Source organism: Vidua chalybeata, chromosome 19 (assembly GCF_026979565.1).
Source record: "Vidua chalybeata isolate OUT-0048 chromosome 19, bVidCha1 merged haplotype, whole genome shotgun sequence".
Classification (NCBI taxonomy): domain Eukaryota; kingdom Metazoa; phylum Chordata; class Aves; order Passeriformes; family Viduidae; genus Vidua; species Vidua chalybeata.
The window spans coordinates 9,398,905-9,418,983 of record NC_071548.1 but is presented as its reverse complement, the minus strand read 5'-3'; the positions used below and the strand labels follow the sequence as shown (position 1 = coordinate 9,418,983).

Here is a 20,079-nt window from a genome sequence, read left to right as displayed (position 1 = left end):
CCTCAGCTGATACCTGTCGAGTTCTGACTTGACTTCCCAAACTTGCAGTGCCACAACAAGGCTTTATGCCACCCAAAACCCTGATTTATGACCCCCTTGTCACAAATAGGAACAGGAATCATCATTTCAGCCTTCCTGCAGAGCTGGCACTGAGCATTTTCTCTGCTGCTTTTGTTTAGCTGGTAATTGGAAGACAACAGGAATCAGATCAAACAGGGCCCAGAAGTCCCAAGTTTCAGGCCAGATCATCCTCTGTGTAAACTGGCACGAGGTTGGTACCTCACTGGGGGCACATTCCAATATCAATGGCACTCCAAAATGGATCATTTTGCCTTGGAATGATTTTGCTATAACTATCAGGAGTCTTTGGTACACAGAAATGTCCACGCTCCAGCGATAAACACGAGCCTCGGAGTGACAGTTCTATTATTCGACCCAATTTTGCATTCCAAATATCCTCATCCTCTACAGATGCTGAGAATACTGTTTTCCCCAACACCATGGGTCCCAACAGGAGATGCTCTGCAGAAAGAGGCAGAGAGGAGCCTGTGTGGAGCAGAAATTGCCGTCTGAATTCCTGCATTATGCCCCCAACGCAACATGTGATGGTTGTTTCAGCCTTTGTTAGCAGCGACACAAGGAAGCTTTTATCTTCTGTTTACTGGGATGGGAATAAACACAAAGAGTTAATGTGTAACCATCCTTTTGTGGGTTTTTAAGGGCAGAGCCCTGGCCCGGGGGGCACTCGGGACGTCGGGGACTGGCAGGATGCATCCCCTGGCACTGCTCGGGTGCCTTGTGGCTCTGAGCCACTGCGCTCTCGCGTCCAAAGGTGAGTGCCTTCCACTTCCCAGGGGCAGCCCCATCCGGAGGTGGGAATGGGGGAAACTGGAGAAAACAACGGGATTTTAAAGCCTCTAGATAATCCTGGTCAAGTGTTTTGAGCAGGGCTTTTCTCTGAATGCTTTTCTTTTTTCACTTTCTATTCTTCCCTCTGTCTCTTCCTGTGGTGAGGTGAGTGGTTTTTCCTTCATAAAATGAAGGAAAGCAGAAGAAATGCTGACAGATGTTGTGGGACCCAGGCTGCCCGGGTGCCAGGGGGGAACTGTGTGTGCCAGGAATTAACCTGCTCCATCCCTGCTCACCCCTCCCTGCCCGCACAGCTCCTGCCTCGCTTTTCCCCTCCTTTCCCCCACGCCATGAGCTCTGGGCTCTGTCTCATGTCCCCTCTCCCTGTGTTTGCCATTTATTTCTCCATCCCTGTCCCTCTGTGCTCTCCCCTCGATGGCAGCAGGAGCCTCTCTCCATGTCCTCAGCAGGAGCTCAGGCTGCACCCTCCGTTCCTCCCTCGCTGTTCCCTCCTGTTCTCACCCTCTGGCTGATGAGCTGTTCCTGCTGTCACCGTGTTAAAGCTGTTTGGGAAGCAGAGCTGGCTCATGGAACAGAGGGTCTACCCCAGTGAACAGAAAAATTGGAAAAAAAGGAATTTAATTACAAGAAAAAACCACCTGATTTCAGGCTGACCCCCACCAAACAGATTTGGATTAAAAATGAAAGGCATTTGTTTGCTTCTAAGTCCTTCTCACCCTGTTTTGTCCGAGGAAATTTACTGTAATTGAATCCACAGAATTCAGAGAATCACCAGGTTGGAAGAGACCTCCAGGATCATCGAGTCCAACCCAGCCCCAACACCTCAACTCAACCCTGGCACCCAGTGCCACATCCAGGCTTTGTTAAACACACCCAGGGATGGGGACTCCACCACCTCCCGGGCAGCCATTCCAGAACTTTATCTCCTTTTTGTAAAACACTTTTTCCTGATATCCAACCTATATTTCCCTTGGTGCAGCTTGACTCAATTTGTGCACCACCTTCATAAATCTATTTTGGAGGAAAAGTAAATTTTAGTTTAAAAAGTGACACCAAATCTAACTGGGACCATTGGTAGAGCTGCTGAGGAGAAGAAGAACACCACATTTTTTTTCTGGCTAATACTTATGGCAGCCATCAGCTGCCTCAGGAAGACAAAAGCTCAGGGCAGGGAGATACTATAACTCATAACAATAGAGAACCCTCTGCTTCAAGCTGAGAAATCAAAACAATTTTCTGTCGCTGTTGAGGCAGGGACGGGAATGAAAATGACTCCAAGTTCAGAAGGCAAAGAATGATCCGTCTGTTTGAAAGTACATCTCTCTTTTATAGAGAACATCGTGGAGATTAATTTCATTGGTCTTAGAGTAAAAACCTTTCACACCATTGGTGCACTATGAATAGCACACAGTGGCAGAACATATCTATAAACAACATGAACAGAAAGAGAGATAATAGATACTTTACATTCCTCTCAAACTTTTTCCCAGGCTTAGCCTGGTAGAAATCTCTCCTTTTCTCTCTGACTGAACTGAGAATATCTATAATTTTCTACCCAATCTCTTGTAAATTCCTTCCCTCCAGTCTGTCCCAGGCCACCAGAAGTGATGTTTGCCACACTCAGTGTAGACAAAAAGGTGTATGAAGTGGGTGAGGAAGTGGAGTACACCTGCCGGCCCGGGTTCATGCCCAACAATGGGCAGAGGAAGTACACCTGCCTCCCGACGGGCAAGTGGGCCTTCAACACCCTGCTCTGCCTCCGTGAGTACCCCCAGCAAGTCCTGCCCCTGCCTGCACGCCTCTGGAAAGGGTATTTCAGAACCCACAGGAGGAACCAGACGGATTCCAACAGGCCTCTCTCCAGTGGTTCTTCCCTCACTTGTTGGAAAACAACAGTGTGTGGAAGAGGGGTGGTGATGGAAAGGATCTTCCCATCTGTGTCCCACACCTGCCCTTCAGCCCCTGCTCCTGGATGGGGATGGAGATTGGAGCTGGACATTGGGAACCTTCAATGATCCACCCCAGCCCAGCAGGGCTCATTCTCTAACAACATGTGCTGCTTCATAACCCCTGCATTTATTGCATCACTCACACAGCATCACACAGCACACAAGGCATCTCCATCATTTCATTGCAGACAAGTCACATTCCTCAGGAAATCAAGTGTTAAAAATATTTAATCCCAAAAACTTGTATTTTGATGGAAATGTAGAACAGCCAGACATGTGGAATGTAGTACATGGGAGTGGAGAAGTGTGAAAGACACCAGGATGAACATTTATGATCTACTTGTTCCCACTATAATGAAATTATTATGTCATGCCTCATGAACTAATATGATCCTTTTTAAATATTTAATTAATAGCAAAGAGATGTCCCCCTCCTCCACCCCTGCAGAATGGGAAAATGGATTTTGAAGAGTTTCAATACCAGAGTACTGTAACTTTTTCATGTGATCCAGGGTAAGTATTCCCTTCCTTATGCTGATAAATAAACAACATAAATCACATTGTAGTATCACCCACTGCCATACTGCAAGACAGAGAACATTGAAAACTGCACATGAAAACTCACCTACATTTCAGAAATCATTTTAAAAAAGCCTGTCTGGTGATCCACCTCTATTCAGTCTCAGCTATAACATTATGGGGCTTTGCTACTCCAAAGAAAAGTCCTGCAAATACAGAAACCACCAAAACAGCAGAGATTTTATGCAAAAAATTTATTCTGGACTGCTGTCCCCTGCTTTTCAAATCCTCTTATTACATCATGAGATGAAATCCTACAGCAGAGAGTAGATAATCTCCATCAAAGTTATGCTGTTGGGCTCTGAGGACTGGAAATTGTGTTTCTATGCCTTTCCAAGCTCAGGAATTGAAAAGGTGAGGTTAATCCTAACTTACCTGCAGTAATGCACTTTTCTTCAGGGCTACTCGTTAGCTTTAGGAAAAAGGATACATTTAAAAAAATAGTTATGATAAATGCAGGGAAGCATTTGATAGTAGCAGGTATTTAATTGTACTCAGGTAATTAATGACAAAACAGGGCTTACCCGGAAGGTCACAGGTGAAACAAAGCCTAGTGCTCACTGAAAAGTGTCAAGAGCCTCAACAACCTCCTTCTGTAAAAGAGGAGCGAGATAAGGAATAAATAAATTCAACTATGACACCAAGTGTAGCAATGGGACTTGATTTGATTTTGTTAACTCTAATTTACTGGTTTTCAGCTGCGTCATATTGAAATGCCAGACACATGATTAATATTTCTTTAAAACTCAGAGTAGATGTTAATAGTGTCAATATAGAGGATGGGAGAGAAGTGTGTAATGTGCAGATGGAAATTGAAATGTCTGGGATTAAAATATAACAATGCACCTCGGTGACTTCAGTTCTTAAGAGCACAGAGTTCTTTCCAATATTTGGTCCTAATTGCCATAATTAACTGGGAACGCCTCCCAGGAAACCATACCATTTGCATTAGCAATCACAGATCAGTATTTGCTATTTACATACATCCATAGTATTAATCATTTTTAGAAATTAAGATGTAAAACTGAATATAAAGTTGAAACAACAAAACATCTTGTATCAAGAGTTCTGCCTAGGTCTTTGCAATATTTGGACATAACAGTTTTTCAGATCTGCTTCTAAACTTCCTTTGAGGTCAGGAACTGTTAAACTAGAGAAGGATTTCAGAGCTGGATTCTTGATTCTGTTTAGGAGAAATGACAGATCTTTGATTGATCTCCCTGCTCTGATAACCAGGTCTGTTTGTTTCCAGCTACAACCTTGTCGGGTCAAGAACGAGCCAGTGCATGGCAGATGGGAAGTGGACTGGAACTGTTCCACAGTGTCAACGTATGTGTCTCAATAAAAAAGAACTATCCTTATTCCGAGTCCAGAAACATTCCTTTGCTCAGAATTATATATACTCTTACTCAGAAGTCTCCTTTAGTTAAGAAAAATCAAGCAGAATGCTGCATATTTGGTTTTAAATGTGTGGGTTTTAGAGAAATACAGTTAAAAGGTCTGAACAAAAGGTCGGGATCAGGGATGCTATTTACAGCTGGAGGTAAGATGCTTATCCACTCAAATTCCTCCTCCCTGTGTATAAAAAGAGGATATTGTCATGCCTTTGTACTTATGCAGGGTTTTGCTACAACCTATCCTGCAAAAACACTTGACTGAAAAGCAGGAATATTTTCTGAAAAATCCAGCAAAACTCATGAATTCCATACTCTGAGGCCCCTCTGACACTTTTAATTTAAATTATGTTTTGCCAGCTGTGATTCCATGCGGGTTCATTTAGTCATAAGAATGTTGCTCCTCTGATTCCACAATTATTTGATCTTTAAGATTTAATTTTCTGATTGCTGTGCTTTTGTAGCGGTGACTTGTGCACCTCCCTCGCTCCCTGAATTTGGGGTCCTCTCTTTCCGTCGCCTAAATCCTGGAAATGTCTCTCATTTCCTGGACACAATCCAGTTTGAATGTGTCCCTCCTCTCGCCCTGATTGGGAACGAGACAGCCACCTGCATGGCCAATGGCACGTGGAGCAGCATTCCAGTGTGCAAGGGTGAGTAACTCACTTTTATCCACACCAAAAAATATTCCTGAGAATTGCATAAACAAAACTAAATGAACAACAATATTTTAATTTTTTTTTACAACTGTAGTTGCAAACATACAGCACAATTCCTCTGCAGCTGAATTCTGCAATCATTAAAGCTTGTGGATCAAGGAGATTGCTAACCCATGGCACATAACATGGGGCTGACAAAACATTTGCTGCAGGTGTAAAGGTTATATAAACAAACCCTGCTAAACATGGTGCACAGTGGGGAACCTGAGCCTGGCCTCCAGTGTGCAGCCAACATTCGATTCTAAGTGCTCAGATTCACCTAAGAAATAGCCAACCTTACCCTCAGTCCTAGAAACTTCCCTGCTTTTAGTTATATTACACCACGTTTAAGTCATGTTGCAATGTGTACTTCAAACAAGTAATGTTTATTTATTTGTTGTGGTTTTTAAGCTGTCTTTCCCCTGGCTGTGTTTCCCGTGAAAGAGGCTGCAATGACCCACCGTGAAAGTTTTTCTACATTTTTCAGGATTATAGTTGTCTTTTTGACCCGTGACACTGCTAAAGCTTTGGGTTTGGTTTTGTCCCCCAGTTGTCACCTGCCCCACTCCAATAGGAATAGAGAATGGGTTCATAGAGTTTGCTGTGCGCAGAACCTACCACTACAATGAGAGTGTCAGCTTTGGCTGCCAGCCCGGCTTCGTGATGGAGGGATCCAAACATTCCCGCTGTGAGAACACTGGAAACTGGTCCACAAAGCCAGCCTGCAGAGGTGAGCACACCCCATCCCTCAGAAACCAGGGATCACACTGAGCTCTCCCACCTGACCACTGCTCTGACTGTGGAGCTGTCACTCCTCTGTGGAAGAGCTGTGCTCAAAAGGGAGCCAAAAACGGAATTGCAAGGCCCTGATAATCTAAGCCCTCTCCCAACACTGGATGTTGTATGACACTGACATATCTGGATTGACTTCAATAATCAGTCATGTAACTTTATTCTGAGTATTTCCTCTCCTCTTCTTATTTCATGTTGTTATAAATTACACTGAGGCTGGATTTTCACAGGAAACTTTTGACCCTATGCTTCAGGGTCTGAATTTCTTCAGCAGAAGTTCTGTCCATATGTAGGACACATTTTTCATTCCCAAATGTCACATACACAGAATTCTGCTGGGATCTGATCTACCCCTTTTCAAACCTGCTCCTTATAACTGGATTTTTTTCCAGCACCATGTAAAATACCAGTTAAGAAAGCTGTAGTATTGTACAATGGTGAGAAGAAGAGAGTTCAAAATGACCTGAAGGATGGCATTCTGCACGGGGAAACTGTATCCTTCTTCTGCAAGAACAAGGAAAAATCCTGTGCCTACACTGTAGATGCAGCATGTGTGGATGGCAACTTCACCCTCCCTGCCTGTTTTAAAGGTATGAGCCAGGCTGCTCACAAACCAGCTCCTGGTGGGGGAATTACAACTGCTTGAGTGTGGGGGACAATGTCATAATTCATCTCCAAGCCCTACTTGAGTGGCTATTTGAATTATTGGGTATTTGAGTTATTGTGTATTCTGGAAGAAAATGGCCTGAGGAGAGAATGCCCAGCAAGAATTTTCCTTCGGTTGTGTCAGAGCCCTGCTTTAATTCCTGCCCTGTTCTAGAAGATGCTACTTAAAAATGTTACTAGCCCAAAGAAAAGGCCACATGTGAACTATTCTGGGATTTCACAAATCCTTGGATCAGCACCTTCTTTAGGGACAAAAAGCCTGAACACTGCTGCAGGTTTGAGAACCTGACACATTCCCTCATATGTCAAATATGAATTATTCCCACCTTGTGCTGATCAGGAAAACACTTTGGACCAAGAGTGCTGAAAGGCAGCTGAGAGCTGTGGGGAGGAATTGATGCTGGAGGAACAGCTTCACAGGCACGCAGGCTTTTAGAATAAATAAACAGACATTAGCAACTTTGCTAGCAAGAGGGAAATGTTTCACACTTGTTTTGTCAATATTCCTTGCATAGAATTTTCCTTGTAAGTTTTATTTTCATTTCTAAGCGAAGGAAAAGCACGGTCTATTCATGATGAAAACATCTCTCCTCACGTTTGGCTTCTGATGCACGTAGCTCAGCTTTATTAAGATAGAAAATAAAAGTGTATTTCTTCCAACAGTTTCATTATGATGCAAAGATTGACTGCACACCTCGCTATTGTTTTCAGCTGTCACATGTTTCAAGAATTTAACCCAAGTTCTTTATTTGTCTCCAACAGAACGTGGCTTTTTTTCAACTCTGGTGAAGAAAGACCCCTCAGACATGAAAGCATGTGAAGATGAAGCTTGAAGCAGAGAAATACCCCAGTACTAAATTTCTGCCTTATTGAGACAGAAAATTCCATATACAAGAGGAAAACTTAGGTCCTGTGAGTGTAACTTGGGTCTCGTAAATGTAACTCAGGTCCTGTACGTGTAAATTTCCAGGTGAACTCCGGAATCTGTGAATGCTTTCTTCCCTCCCACCATCCCCTCCAGTCTCTTCCACAAGTTACAACACATTATTTCAGCCATTAACTTCCACTGTCTTGTCTCTGTCTTCTTCCAAATCCCTGCATTAGTGCTTCTCTCTCCACATTTCCAACATTTATGCAACTGTCAATGACCTCCTCAATGGCAGTTGCTTTACAATAAAGTGATTTTCAGCCACTAGTGTGTTCTTATTTCATATTACCTAATCATCAATCAGATCCTTTATCTTCAGACAGATTTATAGCAAGAGCCCTTAATCATTAGTAATTACTGGGTTCTGATTCCATTACCACTCCCCTGTGACAGGGAGTGGACCTTTAATTATAGATAGACAGAAGGTCATGAGCCTGGGATTTTCCAGAATTTACGTAAGTAGAAAGGCTGAGATTTCCAAATGAGTTTAGAAGCCAAGAATCCAACCATGATTTAAACATCAACAGCATCAGATAAAGGGTTTTTTTAATATTTCTAAAAAAATTTGCTTCAGTTAGTAAGACTATTTACATTTTAGAGATTTAACTTCACCTGAAACTGTTTTAAACCACTGTTAATTTTTACCTCTGTTTCAATATTACACAATATAATTGCTTCAGTTTGGGTTTGGGGTTTGTTTTTTTTTTGTTTTTTTTTTTTTTTTTTTTGGTATTTTAAAGAGAAATGTACACCATTGAGCAACAGTTCTGATCTCTGATCATTAAGTAGCTCTGAAGTAAACTGTACTTTTAATTTGATTTATGATACGGGCAGCTTACTGGTATGATCCAGTTTGGCAAGTTTTGTGCTTATGTCTGTATTTTCATTCAGAAAAAGTAATTATAATTTCAACATACTAGAAAGTGATAGAGAAATATTTGTGGTACACTTACAATAAATTGTCATGAGTCATACAAGGTTCCCTCTGCAGTTTAAAAGCCTTTTCTTTGATAAAAAGCATGAGCTCCACAGTAAGTAAAAATCCACTGCAGAACTTTTAAAAGGACCATTTAACATTAAGATCAAGCTACTTGTAAGATGGCAGAGCTGCCACTAAAGAACTCTAAACATATTCTAATAATATTTTTTCTTTTTTTTTTGTAAGGCTGCATATGAATATTTTAATAGTATGACTGATATAATTCCTCCTTATGCTTCCTATTTTTAAGGAGAGATTGAGGCAGCTGTTATTAAGTTATTAAGTATTTAGTACTTTGTACTCAGCAACAATTTAATTCTCTAATGCAGAGACAGGCAGATTCATGCTGGCAACTGAAGTGGGTATTTTGTTGGTGCAGCGTGTGCCACATTTCGGTTGAACACATTTAGGTGGGATCCTCAAATGAAGTTTGCAGGCCAAGATAGCCAGAACTCCTTCTAACACATACATAGCTCAGCTGGCAGGAGCAAATTAATTTGGAAATCCAGTCTAAATGTGGTGTGGATCCATCTCTGGAATCAGGATGTTCAGGGCAGTTGCTGAGATGCCAAACACTGTTTAATATTAACTCGTGTGTCACAGCAAACCCTGTGAAGTTGGCGTAAGGCAACTTAGCATTCACTGCCACCCAAATGCAGCTCGCCCCTGAAAGGACTTGTATTTTGCACAAAAAACAGCTGCCCCAGGGAAACTGAGGTTTTTCCAAGGGAATTTTCCCAGTTCTACTTACCCATGCAGCAGGATAATGACTGAACAAATCAGCTGGCCCTGCTTCCTCACTGGATGTGCAGCACTGGAATACTTGAAAGGATCACCCTTAGGAGCCAATATTCACATGCTGAATTTGTTATCTACTCTCCTGAAGCAAGAAGAGGGAGAAAAAAAAAAAATCTGTGACCTGTTAACTCTTTGAAGTAGTGAGGTATTTGTGAATCACAACTTTCCAGACATGAAAGATTTGCTCAGAAGGGCTGAAAAATAATGTCTTGCAACTCGAAGTGTTCCAGAAGCTGGTATGAGGCAGTGAGACCTGCCTGCTTTTTTTTTTTTTTTTCTGTATTTTTGAGATGTTTGAAAAAATGCCTTAAGCTGTGTTCGTGTTACTTGTGGCAACCTGCCGAAGCAGTTAATGAGATAAGAGAACATGGTAGAATGTGGTGAAAAAAAAAGTATTGAATATGTTTTGCTTAAATGACCGTGTTTTTAAAATTGAAAGTGGGAATTTGTTCTGTATTCTGGTTGGGATATCTTTGTGTTCTGTATCAGTGTCTCTACAGTGATTTCCTCAGGAGGGTCAGAGCACATCAGTGCTCCTCATGTCCAGGCTGCAGCTTTGGATGGAGACAAAACCTCAGTCATTTCCTCAACCTTTTGTTTTTCTTTCTGTTTTTTTTTTGAACAGAAGTTATCATCAAATCACTTCAGGTAGGCTCCAACCTCTCTGGCCACCCTGGTAGTGGGTCTGCCTTGGGAAGCAGACCCAGAAACTGGATCTATTCAAGTTTCTCCTGGAGTAGTGGTTACAATCACTGATTTTGCTTGGCCTCATGTTCTTTTTGATCATGTTCCAGCAAATTCAGTTTTTCAAAGTACTTTGTGATGAGTATGACAAAGATATATTCAAATCTGAAGGCAACGTGCAAAAACACAGCTTAGTCTGCTGCAAGGATCTACCACGGATTTAACACAGATGAAAAGTGTCCCATGTTCCAATATATATCAAATGGCAACTATTTTAAATTTGGAATTTCAAGATAATAAATCATCCTTGGAATGTACTCTTGAGATTCTACCGTGGTTGAAATACTCCATCACTGATTTTTGCACTGCTTCTGTGCAAACGTGGGTTTAAGGCACTCTGAGTAGGCCCCTGTGTAGCTGTCAGAGCTATCACCCAATGAGCCCTAACACAGAATCATTCCTGCTGAAGATTAGCTGAGAAATCAAAGAAAACAGCCAATTTCCTACTGTACATGTAAGGGTTTCTTGTTTGATCTGTATGTGCACCTGAATCAAACTCAGAAGTGTTGAAGAGTTTGTTTGCTCGAGATAAAAGCACTTTAGATGCTACACGCAGAGCAAAGCCCATGACAGATTTTGGGGAAAGAGAAATGTATGAATCAAAGAGGTCAGAGGGTTTATTTGGGATCATACATACACACAATCACTTCATTCACTCAGGAAGAGATTGAACAGCTGAAAGATTTCTCTAATTCTTTTGGATTAGTTGATGGTTTTCTCGAAGTGGCTACAAAACAAGTACAACCCATGGTTTTTGTGCAGAAGTGTCAGGCTCTGAAATTCTTCTATTCCACAACACCCCCTCATGTTCCCTGTCCTGGCGATAGGACATGAACAACCCAGAAATCATCAGCAATATGGAGCATATGAAACATTTTGAAGTGAGCTCAAAATCACTCTATTACCTACAAGAATAAACTTGAACAGATTTTACTCAGAAACGGTGAGTAAAATTGGCTCTGCAATTATTGAACCTTCTCCTAAAATTTCATTATCATTTTATTCACTCATATTTCTGGCACCCCCCCCCCCCCCACTGCTCAGGCTCAAAAGCTACTTCTGATTTATTGACCTTTAACTTCAGGGTGGCAAATATTTCTTACTAAGTTCTGAACAGAAACATTTTTTCCCCTAAATGTTGATCACAATGAAGATACAAAAATAGATACAGCCAATATCCAGCTAGCAGGAATAAAATACCACATCACAAAGAACCTGGGCTTGTCCCCCACTGCTGCTGTACCCTCACTTTTCTAGTCCCAGCTCTCCTGTACTCACAAGGCAACAGGTCCATGCTCTGCGTATCAAGGACCTGGACCAATCCCATTAAATTCATAGCACAGAATTGTAGAATTGAGTTGGAAGAGACCTTAAAGCCCATCCCATTCCACCCCCTGCCACGGGCAGGGACACTTCCACTGTCCCAGGCTGCTCCAAGCCCCGTCCAGCCTGGCCCTGGGCACTGCCTGGGATCCAGGGGCAGCCACAGCTGCTCTGGGCACCTGTGCCAGGGCCTGCCCACCCTCCCAGCCAGGGATTCCTTCCCAATATCCCATCCATCCCTGCCTGCTGGCAGTGGGAAGCCATTCCCTGTGTCCTGTCCCTCCAAGGCCCTGTCCCCAGTCCCTCTCCAGCTCTCCTGGAGTCCCTTTAGCCCCTGGAAGAGGCTCTGAGGTTTCCCTGGAGCCTTCTCCTCTCCAGGTGAGCACCCCCAGCTCTGCCAGCCTGGCTCCAGAGGGACTCCAGCCCCGGGATGATCCCGGAGCCTCCTCTGGGCTCTCTCCAGCAGCTCCAGCTCCTTCCTGTGCCGGGCCAGGGCTGGGGCAGCTCTGCAGGTGGGGTCTCAGCTGAGGGGCAGAGGGCAGAACCCCCTGCCCTGCTGCCCATGCTGGGGATCAGAGCCCGGGTCACGCCGAGCCCCTCACCCATCAATACCCGAGTCCTTCCCCAGGAGGGCTCCCCATCCGTTCTCCAGCCAGTCCGTGTTTGTGCTGGGATCGGCCAAACCCAGGTGCAGCACTTTGAACTCGGCATCTCCCGTTTCTCCTTTGGAGCTCCCCGAGGCTCTGCTGGGGACTCCTGAGGCGTTTCCCGCGCGTGTCTGAGCGGATCCGTAACCATCTCCCAAGGGAATCTGGGGGAGAGCTCTGGGAGTAGCCATGACCGCACTGCTGGGCTGTGCTGACATTCATCACCCCGGGCAGGAATCACAGAATATCCTGAGCTGGGAAGATCATCGAGTCCAGCCCGTGTCCCTGCACAGACCCCCAGCAATCCCACCCGGCCATCCCTGGCGGCGCTGTCCAAACGCTCCTGGAGCTCCTGCAGCCTCGGGCCGTGCCCATTCCCTGGGGAACCTGGGCAGTGCCCAGCACCCTCTGGGGGAAGAACCTTTTAAAATCCAACCTAACCCCCCTCTGGCACAGTTCCAGCCGTGCCCTGTTCCCGGTCCCCAGAGGGAAGAGCCCAGTGCCTCTCAGAGCTGTGACTGCGCTTTCGCGGTGCCCCACCAGCACCTTCCTCGCACTCCTCAATCCCAAGAGCTTTCCCCGTTCCTGGGGCCGAACAACTCCCCAGCCCCTGCGCGCTGTGCTCGCAGTCTCCGTCCCCCGCCCGAGGCCGCCCAGGCCGCGCCGGGCCAGCCCCGGTCACCGCGGAAACGGAAACGCGCGGGGCCGGGGCCGGGGCCGGGGCCGCCGGGAGCGGGGCCGGTTTGAACGTTCGGCCGCTTTGAACGCTCGGCCGCCGCCGCCGCCTCCCCCCGCCCTGGCCGCCACCCGCAGCCCCCGAGGTAACGGGGCAGGGAGGGCTGCCGGGGACACTGGTGTGCGCCCCGGGCCGGGGCACGGCCGGGGGCCGGGGCTGACCGCCGGGAAGGGCCGTGGGGCGGGCCCGGGGGGTGCGGCTCCGCCGGCCCTGGAGCGCGCTCAGTGCTGGAATGTGCCAGGAAAGGTCCCGCTCAGCCGGGCCGTGAACGGCTCTGTGCGGTGCTGCTTCCTGACAAACAGTCCTGACTGCTTCTTGCTTCTTGTAACTATCGCTCTCTACTTGCTGTTTTCCCTCCTTTCTCCCCCCTCTTCTTAAAAAAAAAATACACAAAAACTCTCTAATTCTAAGGAATACCAAGTTAGGAATGCGGTATCACACAAACGCCTTGAGGTGTTTTATACAAATTGGGTGTAATGAATATATTTATTGTGTGGTTGGCCATTCTGTTTCAAATCTAAACAAGCACATTCTTGTAGATTACACTGAGAACCTGTTATTTACAAAGAATCTGTCCTAGGTTTGTGTTTATTTCAACATAACACATCTAGTTTCACTTCCTGTATGTTCCAAGCACATCTTCGTGTGCAAGATGAAGAGAGACTGACGTAAAACAGTATTTGACCTTTTCTACATCAATGGCATTAATTTTGCAGGTTACTTTGTGTGCTTCCAAAATGAGCAGTGAAGAGGCAATGAAGGAAAAACTGGATGCTGAATTAGATCGCTGTGTCGTGGCTATGAAGCCCTATGTCCTTAACATGCAGAACAGTTCAGGTACAGATGGTAAAATTTGCATTTAAACACTAATAACAAAGTCCTAGGGACCGACAGTTATTATGTGTAGTTGCATCTCTTAATTTAACCAGGCACTTCATCTCTGACATTACAAGGTACAGTTTTGATGGGGGCTTGCACAACTTCTAAACAAGGTGCCTGCTGCAATTGTTTGACCTTATCTGTCTTGTTTTCATGATGTAAATGTGCTTTTGCACATTTACAATACATTAACATCTATCTTTAAAAACCTAGTTCAGTAGAAAAGAAAATATTTTAAAGGGTATTGTTTTTGAGATAGCAAATATTTTTAAATTATGAAGTTGTTAACATTTGTTTGGGAATGTGTAAGAACAGGAACATTGACTAATAAATGGTGTTGCATAAATCTAATTTTTACAACAAGCTGGTTATTATTAAAGACACAAACCCTACAAATTAAGATCTTTATGTGTAAACATTTAACCAAATGAATAATTTCCTTCTCTGATAGCAAAGGTTGTGTAGAGATTAATTTTTTTAAATAGATGAGGATTTATTGTGTATTTAAAGTATTAATGCTCGTGCAAGCTGTAAGTTGTAGTTTATGGCAGCTCTTGCAATGAGTGCAGAATTCCTGGTGTTCCCAATTCCGTGCTGTTTCCAAAAGTGATGTAAACTTCTGCTAAACATGAATTTATAGAAAATGTTTGTGCAATATGTAAATTTGAACCATTGTTAAAGACTTATTTTTTTTTCTAAGTATTTAATAATTTCTTTTATTTGATTTGATCATTCAGGAATTTGGTTTTTTTTAAACTTTGGTGTAGAAGGGAGATACCTACAAAACTGGTGACCAGTGATGGCTTCTGTTTTCTGCATGTGTTTGATTTGCTCTGAAAACGTATAGTGACCACATATATCTGTATTTTCAGAAAGAAAAAGATGCTCACTATGGATTAAAAAACTCTGCAGACCTTTGGAAGCAGGCATCGGAATAGTGGGAAGGGAGAATCGAAACTTGTATGCAAAACTGCTGCTCCACATGCTGCAGAGAGGAGTTCTGAAGGGTCCCTTCCGCCAGAAACCAGAGGAAGGAATGCTGAAAACTTTGCCTGCCTACATGGTGAGTGTCCTTTCTTTATGAGACAAACTTGCTAAAATGTATCCTGGAATTGCTTTTCCATCTTAGATTTGTTACAAATGTGACAAACGATTCTGAATGGGTTGAGTGGAGCTGTGTGTGATAAATAAAGGCATTTCTTGTAATTGATGCTGGGAAAAACCTTCCAATGGGCAAAACTTCTGGAGACCCGTATCTTCAAAATTCTGGTTAGAAGGATTATGAAAATAGGTGTTTGAAGGAACAGAAAGGTAACCTTTTTCCAGTTCTTTGGAAAAAGTGTAATAAAAGGCCCTTGAGGCTTTCTTTTCTCCTAACCAGTAGATAGCTCTTGTGAAAGGAAAATTTTTCTTAAAGGTGGTGACTTTAGTAGCCTGAGAATACTACAGAACTCACATAGACATCGTTAAAGTTGCAGTTTGTTTTCTGAAGAACTGAATATGCTCTGTCAACCCTTGACATTGGCTTCAGTGACATAACAATGCCAATTTTTGCTAAAATTACCCATCCTGTAAGAAGTATTGGAAAATATTTACACTGTTGCCATGAATTCCCATGGGTTGGGAAGATGGCGTTTGCACACCTCAGTGACCTCGCTGGAAAAGGAATGATTGTACTACAGACAGTCCCGCAAGAAATGACATTAAGGGTGTGAAGAAAGCATCTGTGTAAATATGTTCTTGTGTTGATTTTGCATTTGTTCTCATTCTAGTCAGTTTATTTTGATGAACCAAGTTCACCAAAGGTTGGGAACGACCGCCCTGACTGCTTACCTGAGTGGATGGTGGGAGAGCTGGGAAACCATGACAGTAATGTATCCTCTGTGGAGGACTTATCTTCAGCAACAACTCCTGCACATGGGTAAGGTCTCTGTCCTTGCTTTAGCAGCGTTTGATTTGTATTTAATAGATATAAGGTCTGGTGGTATCAATTTGTATGAGTTTATTGCACTCCCTCATGGACTCACCATCAGTCTTTACAGACAGAAACTCTGGTAGCAGCTTCATTGTAATGAGAACTTCTAGACTGCTCTGTTCTTACTTTTCTCCATTGTGTCTTCTTCTCTGACTTCTTTACATCTCTTTCCATGTCCCATCCCCCTATCCTCTTTCTCTTCCTCTTGTTCTCCCCCTCCTTTCAGTTCTGGACACTTAACATGGAAAATCAAAGCCTACATCTGTAGTCTAAGGCCATGATGCTGAATGCAGCTGTTTTATCAAATAGTTTTTAATGGCTTTTTTCCTTATAGATTCGAAATATAAACAAGAATAGAGATGGTAGATTTAGAGGTTGTTCTATGACTGTTGTTCATGGGTTTTTTAGGGGAAATGGAATAGTGGCTCCTTGCAGATAAGCAAGTTTTGCTGAGCGAGATTAAGGTTTTGATTTGCAGCAGCCAGTGAGCTTAAACAGCATCCTCAGTCCCAGTCAGCTGAGAATAGAGCAGGGAAAAAGGGGGGAAAAAAGGGAAAAATGTGTCATTATTAAGGCTTGTTTTCCTGTTGGCTTAGAAAGATGTCTCTGCAGTATTGAAGGAGTGACAAGCTGGTCATTTGGACACTTGGAAAACTTCAGCCCTATTCTGTCCTAATTTGTGGGAATCTTAGGTAAATTTTCGTTTAATCTGCTGTTCTTAAGTATTTATTTTCTGGATTTTCTTAGTGCAACTTCGTGCTGATTATCAAGATCTGCATTCCTTTTTTTTTTCTTTATGTGGCTGCATTTCAGTCATGGATGGAATTTCCTCTTGTTTGCCCCTTTTAAAGTCTCATTAATGTTTAATCTCTCTGAAATCCTTGGTGAAGGAAGCACTCTTAGACATGGAGTGAATATTAGTCAAAGCTCAGTAGGTACTGTACAAGAGGAAGTGAGTGTTTGCTCTGCTTCTGGTTTCGTTTCATTGTGTTAGAAATACATGTTCAAGTCAAGTTTCAGAAGTCCAGTGCTTTTTTCATGTCTTCACTTACATCTTTCATAAGTTGCCACCATTAGCTGTTCTCTTGTAGGCACACTGATGTTTATGCTGTTTATCACGATTTTTCAATCATGTTTTTAGTTCTTCAGCAGTGATTTGGATAAGTGACAGATGTTGCAAGTTATATCACAGTAATATTGAGTAGCACGAAACTCTTCTGTATCCATTAACTGTGTGTAATTCTAACAATCATTTCAAAAGTTACTCTTTTGTCTGAGGTCTCTGTACCTCCTTTTCTTGAGGATTAGGGGCTCTTCTAGTTGCTTGCATTCATTCTCTGATAAGAACCTGTGGTTTTGATAACAGACTTGTGGTTTAAGAACCAGAGGCATACAATGGAGAATTTCCAGTTGAGTTATGATATTACTGATTTGGGCTTGATGATACAGAGAATTCACTGGAAAATGAATGATTCTGGTTTTGTTTCATTGTGTTAGAAATACCTTTTCAAGTTTAGTTTCAGATAGATACAGAAAATTGTTAAGAGGAGCTGTTCAGATACCCTTAATTAAAAAAAAAAATAGATTTGACATTATGAAAACAAGGAATGTATCATGTTTTAGAAATGTTTTTTGAGACCTTGGAAAAAGTTTTGTTACTGTTGTTCCATGTCAGGATACCTGGCCTGGGTCTGACCAGGTGATGTCAGTCCCTGTGAGCAGCATCATCAAGTCCAAGTGTCACTCTGGGTGTTAGAAGCAATAAAACAATATCAGCACAACTCTCCCCTGTTAGGCCCAGTTTAGCACACTGGTATCTCTGCAAGGCCATACTTGTGGTATAGAAATGCACCTAATTACTCTGAATTCCTGACTTGTGCTGTCAGCTGGGGTGGGATTTGCATATTCCTCCCTCTTCATCCCACTGGGGCTGGTCCCTGCTTGAGGAAAGCTGAGGTGCAGTTCCACCTATTCCCTCCCTTCTTTGCCATAGTTTTTCTCTCTTTTCTACCTGGTTTATAGTAGAATACTTGGAATTTGATGTCTTTTCCCACTCTGTGTCTGAACCTCAGATTCAGCTTGGCCTGTCAAAGTTCCCAAAGTCATTTTTTGGTGTAGTGAAGCTTTATTTCACTTTTCCCCTTTTATCCTGTGGGAATGAAGCAATACCTACCTTGGTGATCAGTGTGGTTCCCAAGACTCTGCTGAGTTTTCTAGCTGCACTGCAAATTATTCCCTGGATTGCAAATTATTCCATGCCAGAACAAGCAATTAAATGTAATTGAATAATGTTACTGGTTTAAAGGAATTAAAAATCAGGTGTACAGGCACAGCTCTGCCAGTGGATACTTGGGCCAAGAGTGGGGCTGTGTCTAAGAAAATCTGAATTTGTGTTGGAAAATTTTAATAGTTCTGTAGATTACATAAATTAATCTTCACTGCAATAAGAAACTTGATTTTCCTGCAAGTTTTGCAGAAAAATACTGAAGATAAATATTTCAGCTGTTGTGTTTCAAAAAAATACAAAATATTTACATATTTAATATTTACCTAAATATGACCATGTTAGGATATTACCTATATCCAACATATAGATCCTGGTTTTCTTTGTATTTACAATTTTGGATGAGCAGTCAGTGCAGGTAAAAATGCAATATATTAAATATTTCTGGATGTGCAGTTTGTAGGGAGAGCCAGCAGATGGTGACCGAGTTCCACTGTGTTTGTCTCTCTCCTCTGAATGTGCACTGGGAAAACTGCATCCATAGGCATGGAATTTGTGTTGTTGGATGAAAATTTTGAATTCCAGCCATAACTCAGTTCCTACAACATTTTCTCAGGGCAAAATAGATAATGTCAGTGAGACATGTTTGAGTAACTGCTTGATGTTCTTTATCTCAAGATTCTCTCCTTTCAAAGACCCAAACAAACAGAAATTCTTTTCATAGTGATTTTTATCTTGCAATACAGATAATTCTGCGTTGGACAATTTTGACTTTTCCATATGAAGTTGTTTTTCTGCCTAAATAAAAACCTTAGATATACAAACCTTACTTGCAAACTGGGGTGTTGATGAATAAATCCAACCAGCTGGGACTGGAAAGGTGCAGCTTTATTTTGAAATGTGAGAGGGTTGGTTTGAGAAATGTTTAGATTGGTTTGAACAGAAACCTGGGCTTTCTGACCCTGTAGGAAAATTCTACTCGATGTTTATAGAGTGTGCCTGAAAACATTGTTAAAGGTTAGTGTGTAGTCATGCTGGACCAGGAAGAATCAGTGAATTTCCCTCACTTTGTTCCTAGAAGGAATATTTACTAATCTCCTTTATTAGCAGCAAATTGCTGCCTCCTCCCGTGCCAGCTCCCTGCTTGGGCTGGAGCAGGAGGTCACAGGTTGATGTCAAAATTCTGCTCATCCTACACTCACCTGCAGTGGGAGGAAAAAGAATTAATCTTGTGCTTTTTGGAGCCTGAGTCGCATTAGCAGGAGGCTGGAAAAAGTAGTGGATGGGTGGTACATACTGGATGTGAGCAAAATTGTGTTCATCCTTAACAATCTTTTCAAATTCTGTTTGTACAATCAAGTAAAGGACCTTCCCTTTCAGTTCCTCTTCAAAAGAGCAAATACAGAACTAAGAATGCATCTAGACTTTTGTCCTCCCTTTGGTGAATTTGAAAATATTACAGGTAGCTTGGGTTGGCTTGTGTATTTGTTGATATTCCTGAATCTCTGAATGACGAGGGCATGAATTCTGTTTTCTCTCGTTTTGAACAATTGGAACTTTATTGCATTGTTAGGTAACCTGAGTATTACTCAGAAAGGAAATCTGATGAAAGAGCAGATTTACTCACAGGCAAAGATTTATCTCCCTTTAATTAAAGGTAATTTTGTGTCAAATGAAATCTTGGTAAGAAATGCAAGAGGCAGTCATTGTGTTATCATATTCCTTTTGATCTTTTTACCCCTAAGACTTTGCTTATCTAAACTATTTACTGCTTTGTAATTGTTATTGTGCATCCATACATGTTGTTTATATGGGATTTATTGGTGCTGGAAGGGAAGGTAGTCTCCCAGTTGTATTTCTCTGTTCCCTGCTGTTCTGATGAAAGCTGGGGCCCTGTG

General features: G+C 42.7%; 2 protein-coding genes and 1 long non-coding RNA gene across 9 annotated transcripts in view; 2 read left to right on the top strand and 1 right to left on the bottom strand.

The window, feature by feature from the left end:
- Positions 1 to 724: 724 nt before the first annotated feature.
- On the top strand, positions 725 to 8,140 carry APOH (apolipoprotein H). The gene is made up of 8 exons (XM_053960183.1): positions 725 to 832; positions 2,455 to 2,631; positions 3,236 to 3,332; positions 4,651 to 4,727; positions 5,257 to 5,445; positions 6,041 to 6,220; positions 6,675 to 6,872; positions 7,711 to 8,140. Exons 1-8 carry the CDS (start codon positions 769 to 771, stop codon positions 7,779 to 7,781), a joined length of 1,053 nt encoding a protein of 350 aa, XP_053816158.1. The 5' UTR covers positions 725 to 768; the 3' UTR covers positions 7,782 to 8,140.
- LOC128797533 (uncharacterized) lies at positions 3,351 to 10,646 on the bottom strand. The gene is made up of 3 exons (XR_008434174.1): positions 9,607 to 10,646; positions 3,923 to 3,991; positions 3,351 to 3,810 (listed from the first exon to the last, which is right to left on the bottom strand). It is a non-coding gene; the product is annotated as an uncharacterized LOC128797533 (long non-coding RNA).
- Positions 10,647 to 13,092: 2,446 nt separating this feature from the next.
- CEP112 (centrosomal protein 112) overlaps positions 13,093 to 20,079 on the top strand; it is a 158,266-nt gene continuing 151,279 nt past the window's right edge. For 6 of the 7 annotated variants that reach the window (XM_053960179.1, XM_053960177.1, XM_053960180.1 and 3 more), the window contains exons 1-4: positions 13,093 to 13,188; positions 13,820 to 13,940; positions 14,855 to 15,045; positions 15,755 to 15,903. In XM_053960179.1, the coding sequence (XP_053816154.1) occupies positions 13,841 to 13,940; positions 14,855 to 15,045; positions 15,755 to 15,903 (440 nt within the window). In that variant the 5' untranslated portion in view covers positions 13,093 to 13,188; positions 13,820 to 13,840. Of the gene's footprint in view, positions 13,189 to 13,349; positions 13,428 to 13,819; positions 13,941 to 14,854; positions 15,046 to 15,754; positions 15,904 to 20,079 lie in introns of those variants that run through there. The other variant, XM_053960176.1, reaches the window with a different exon arrangement.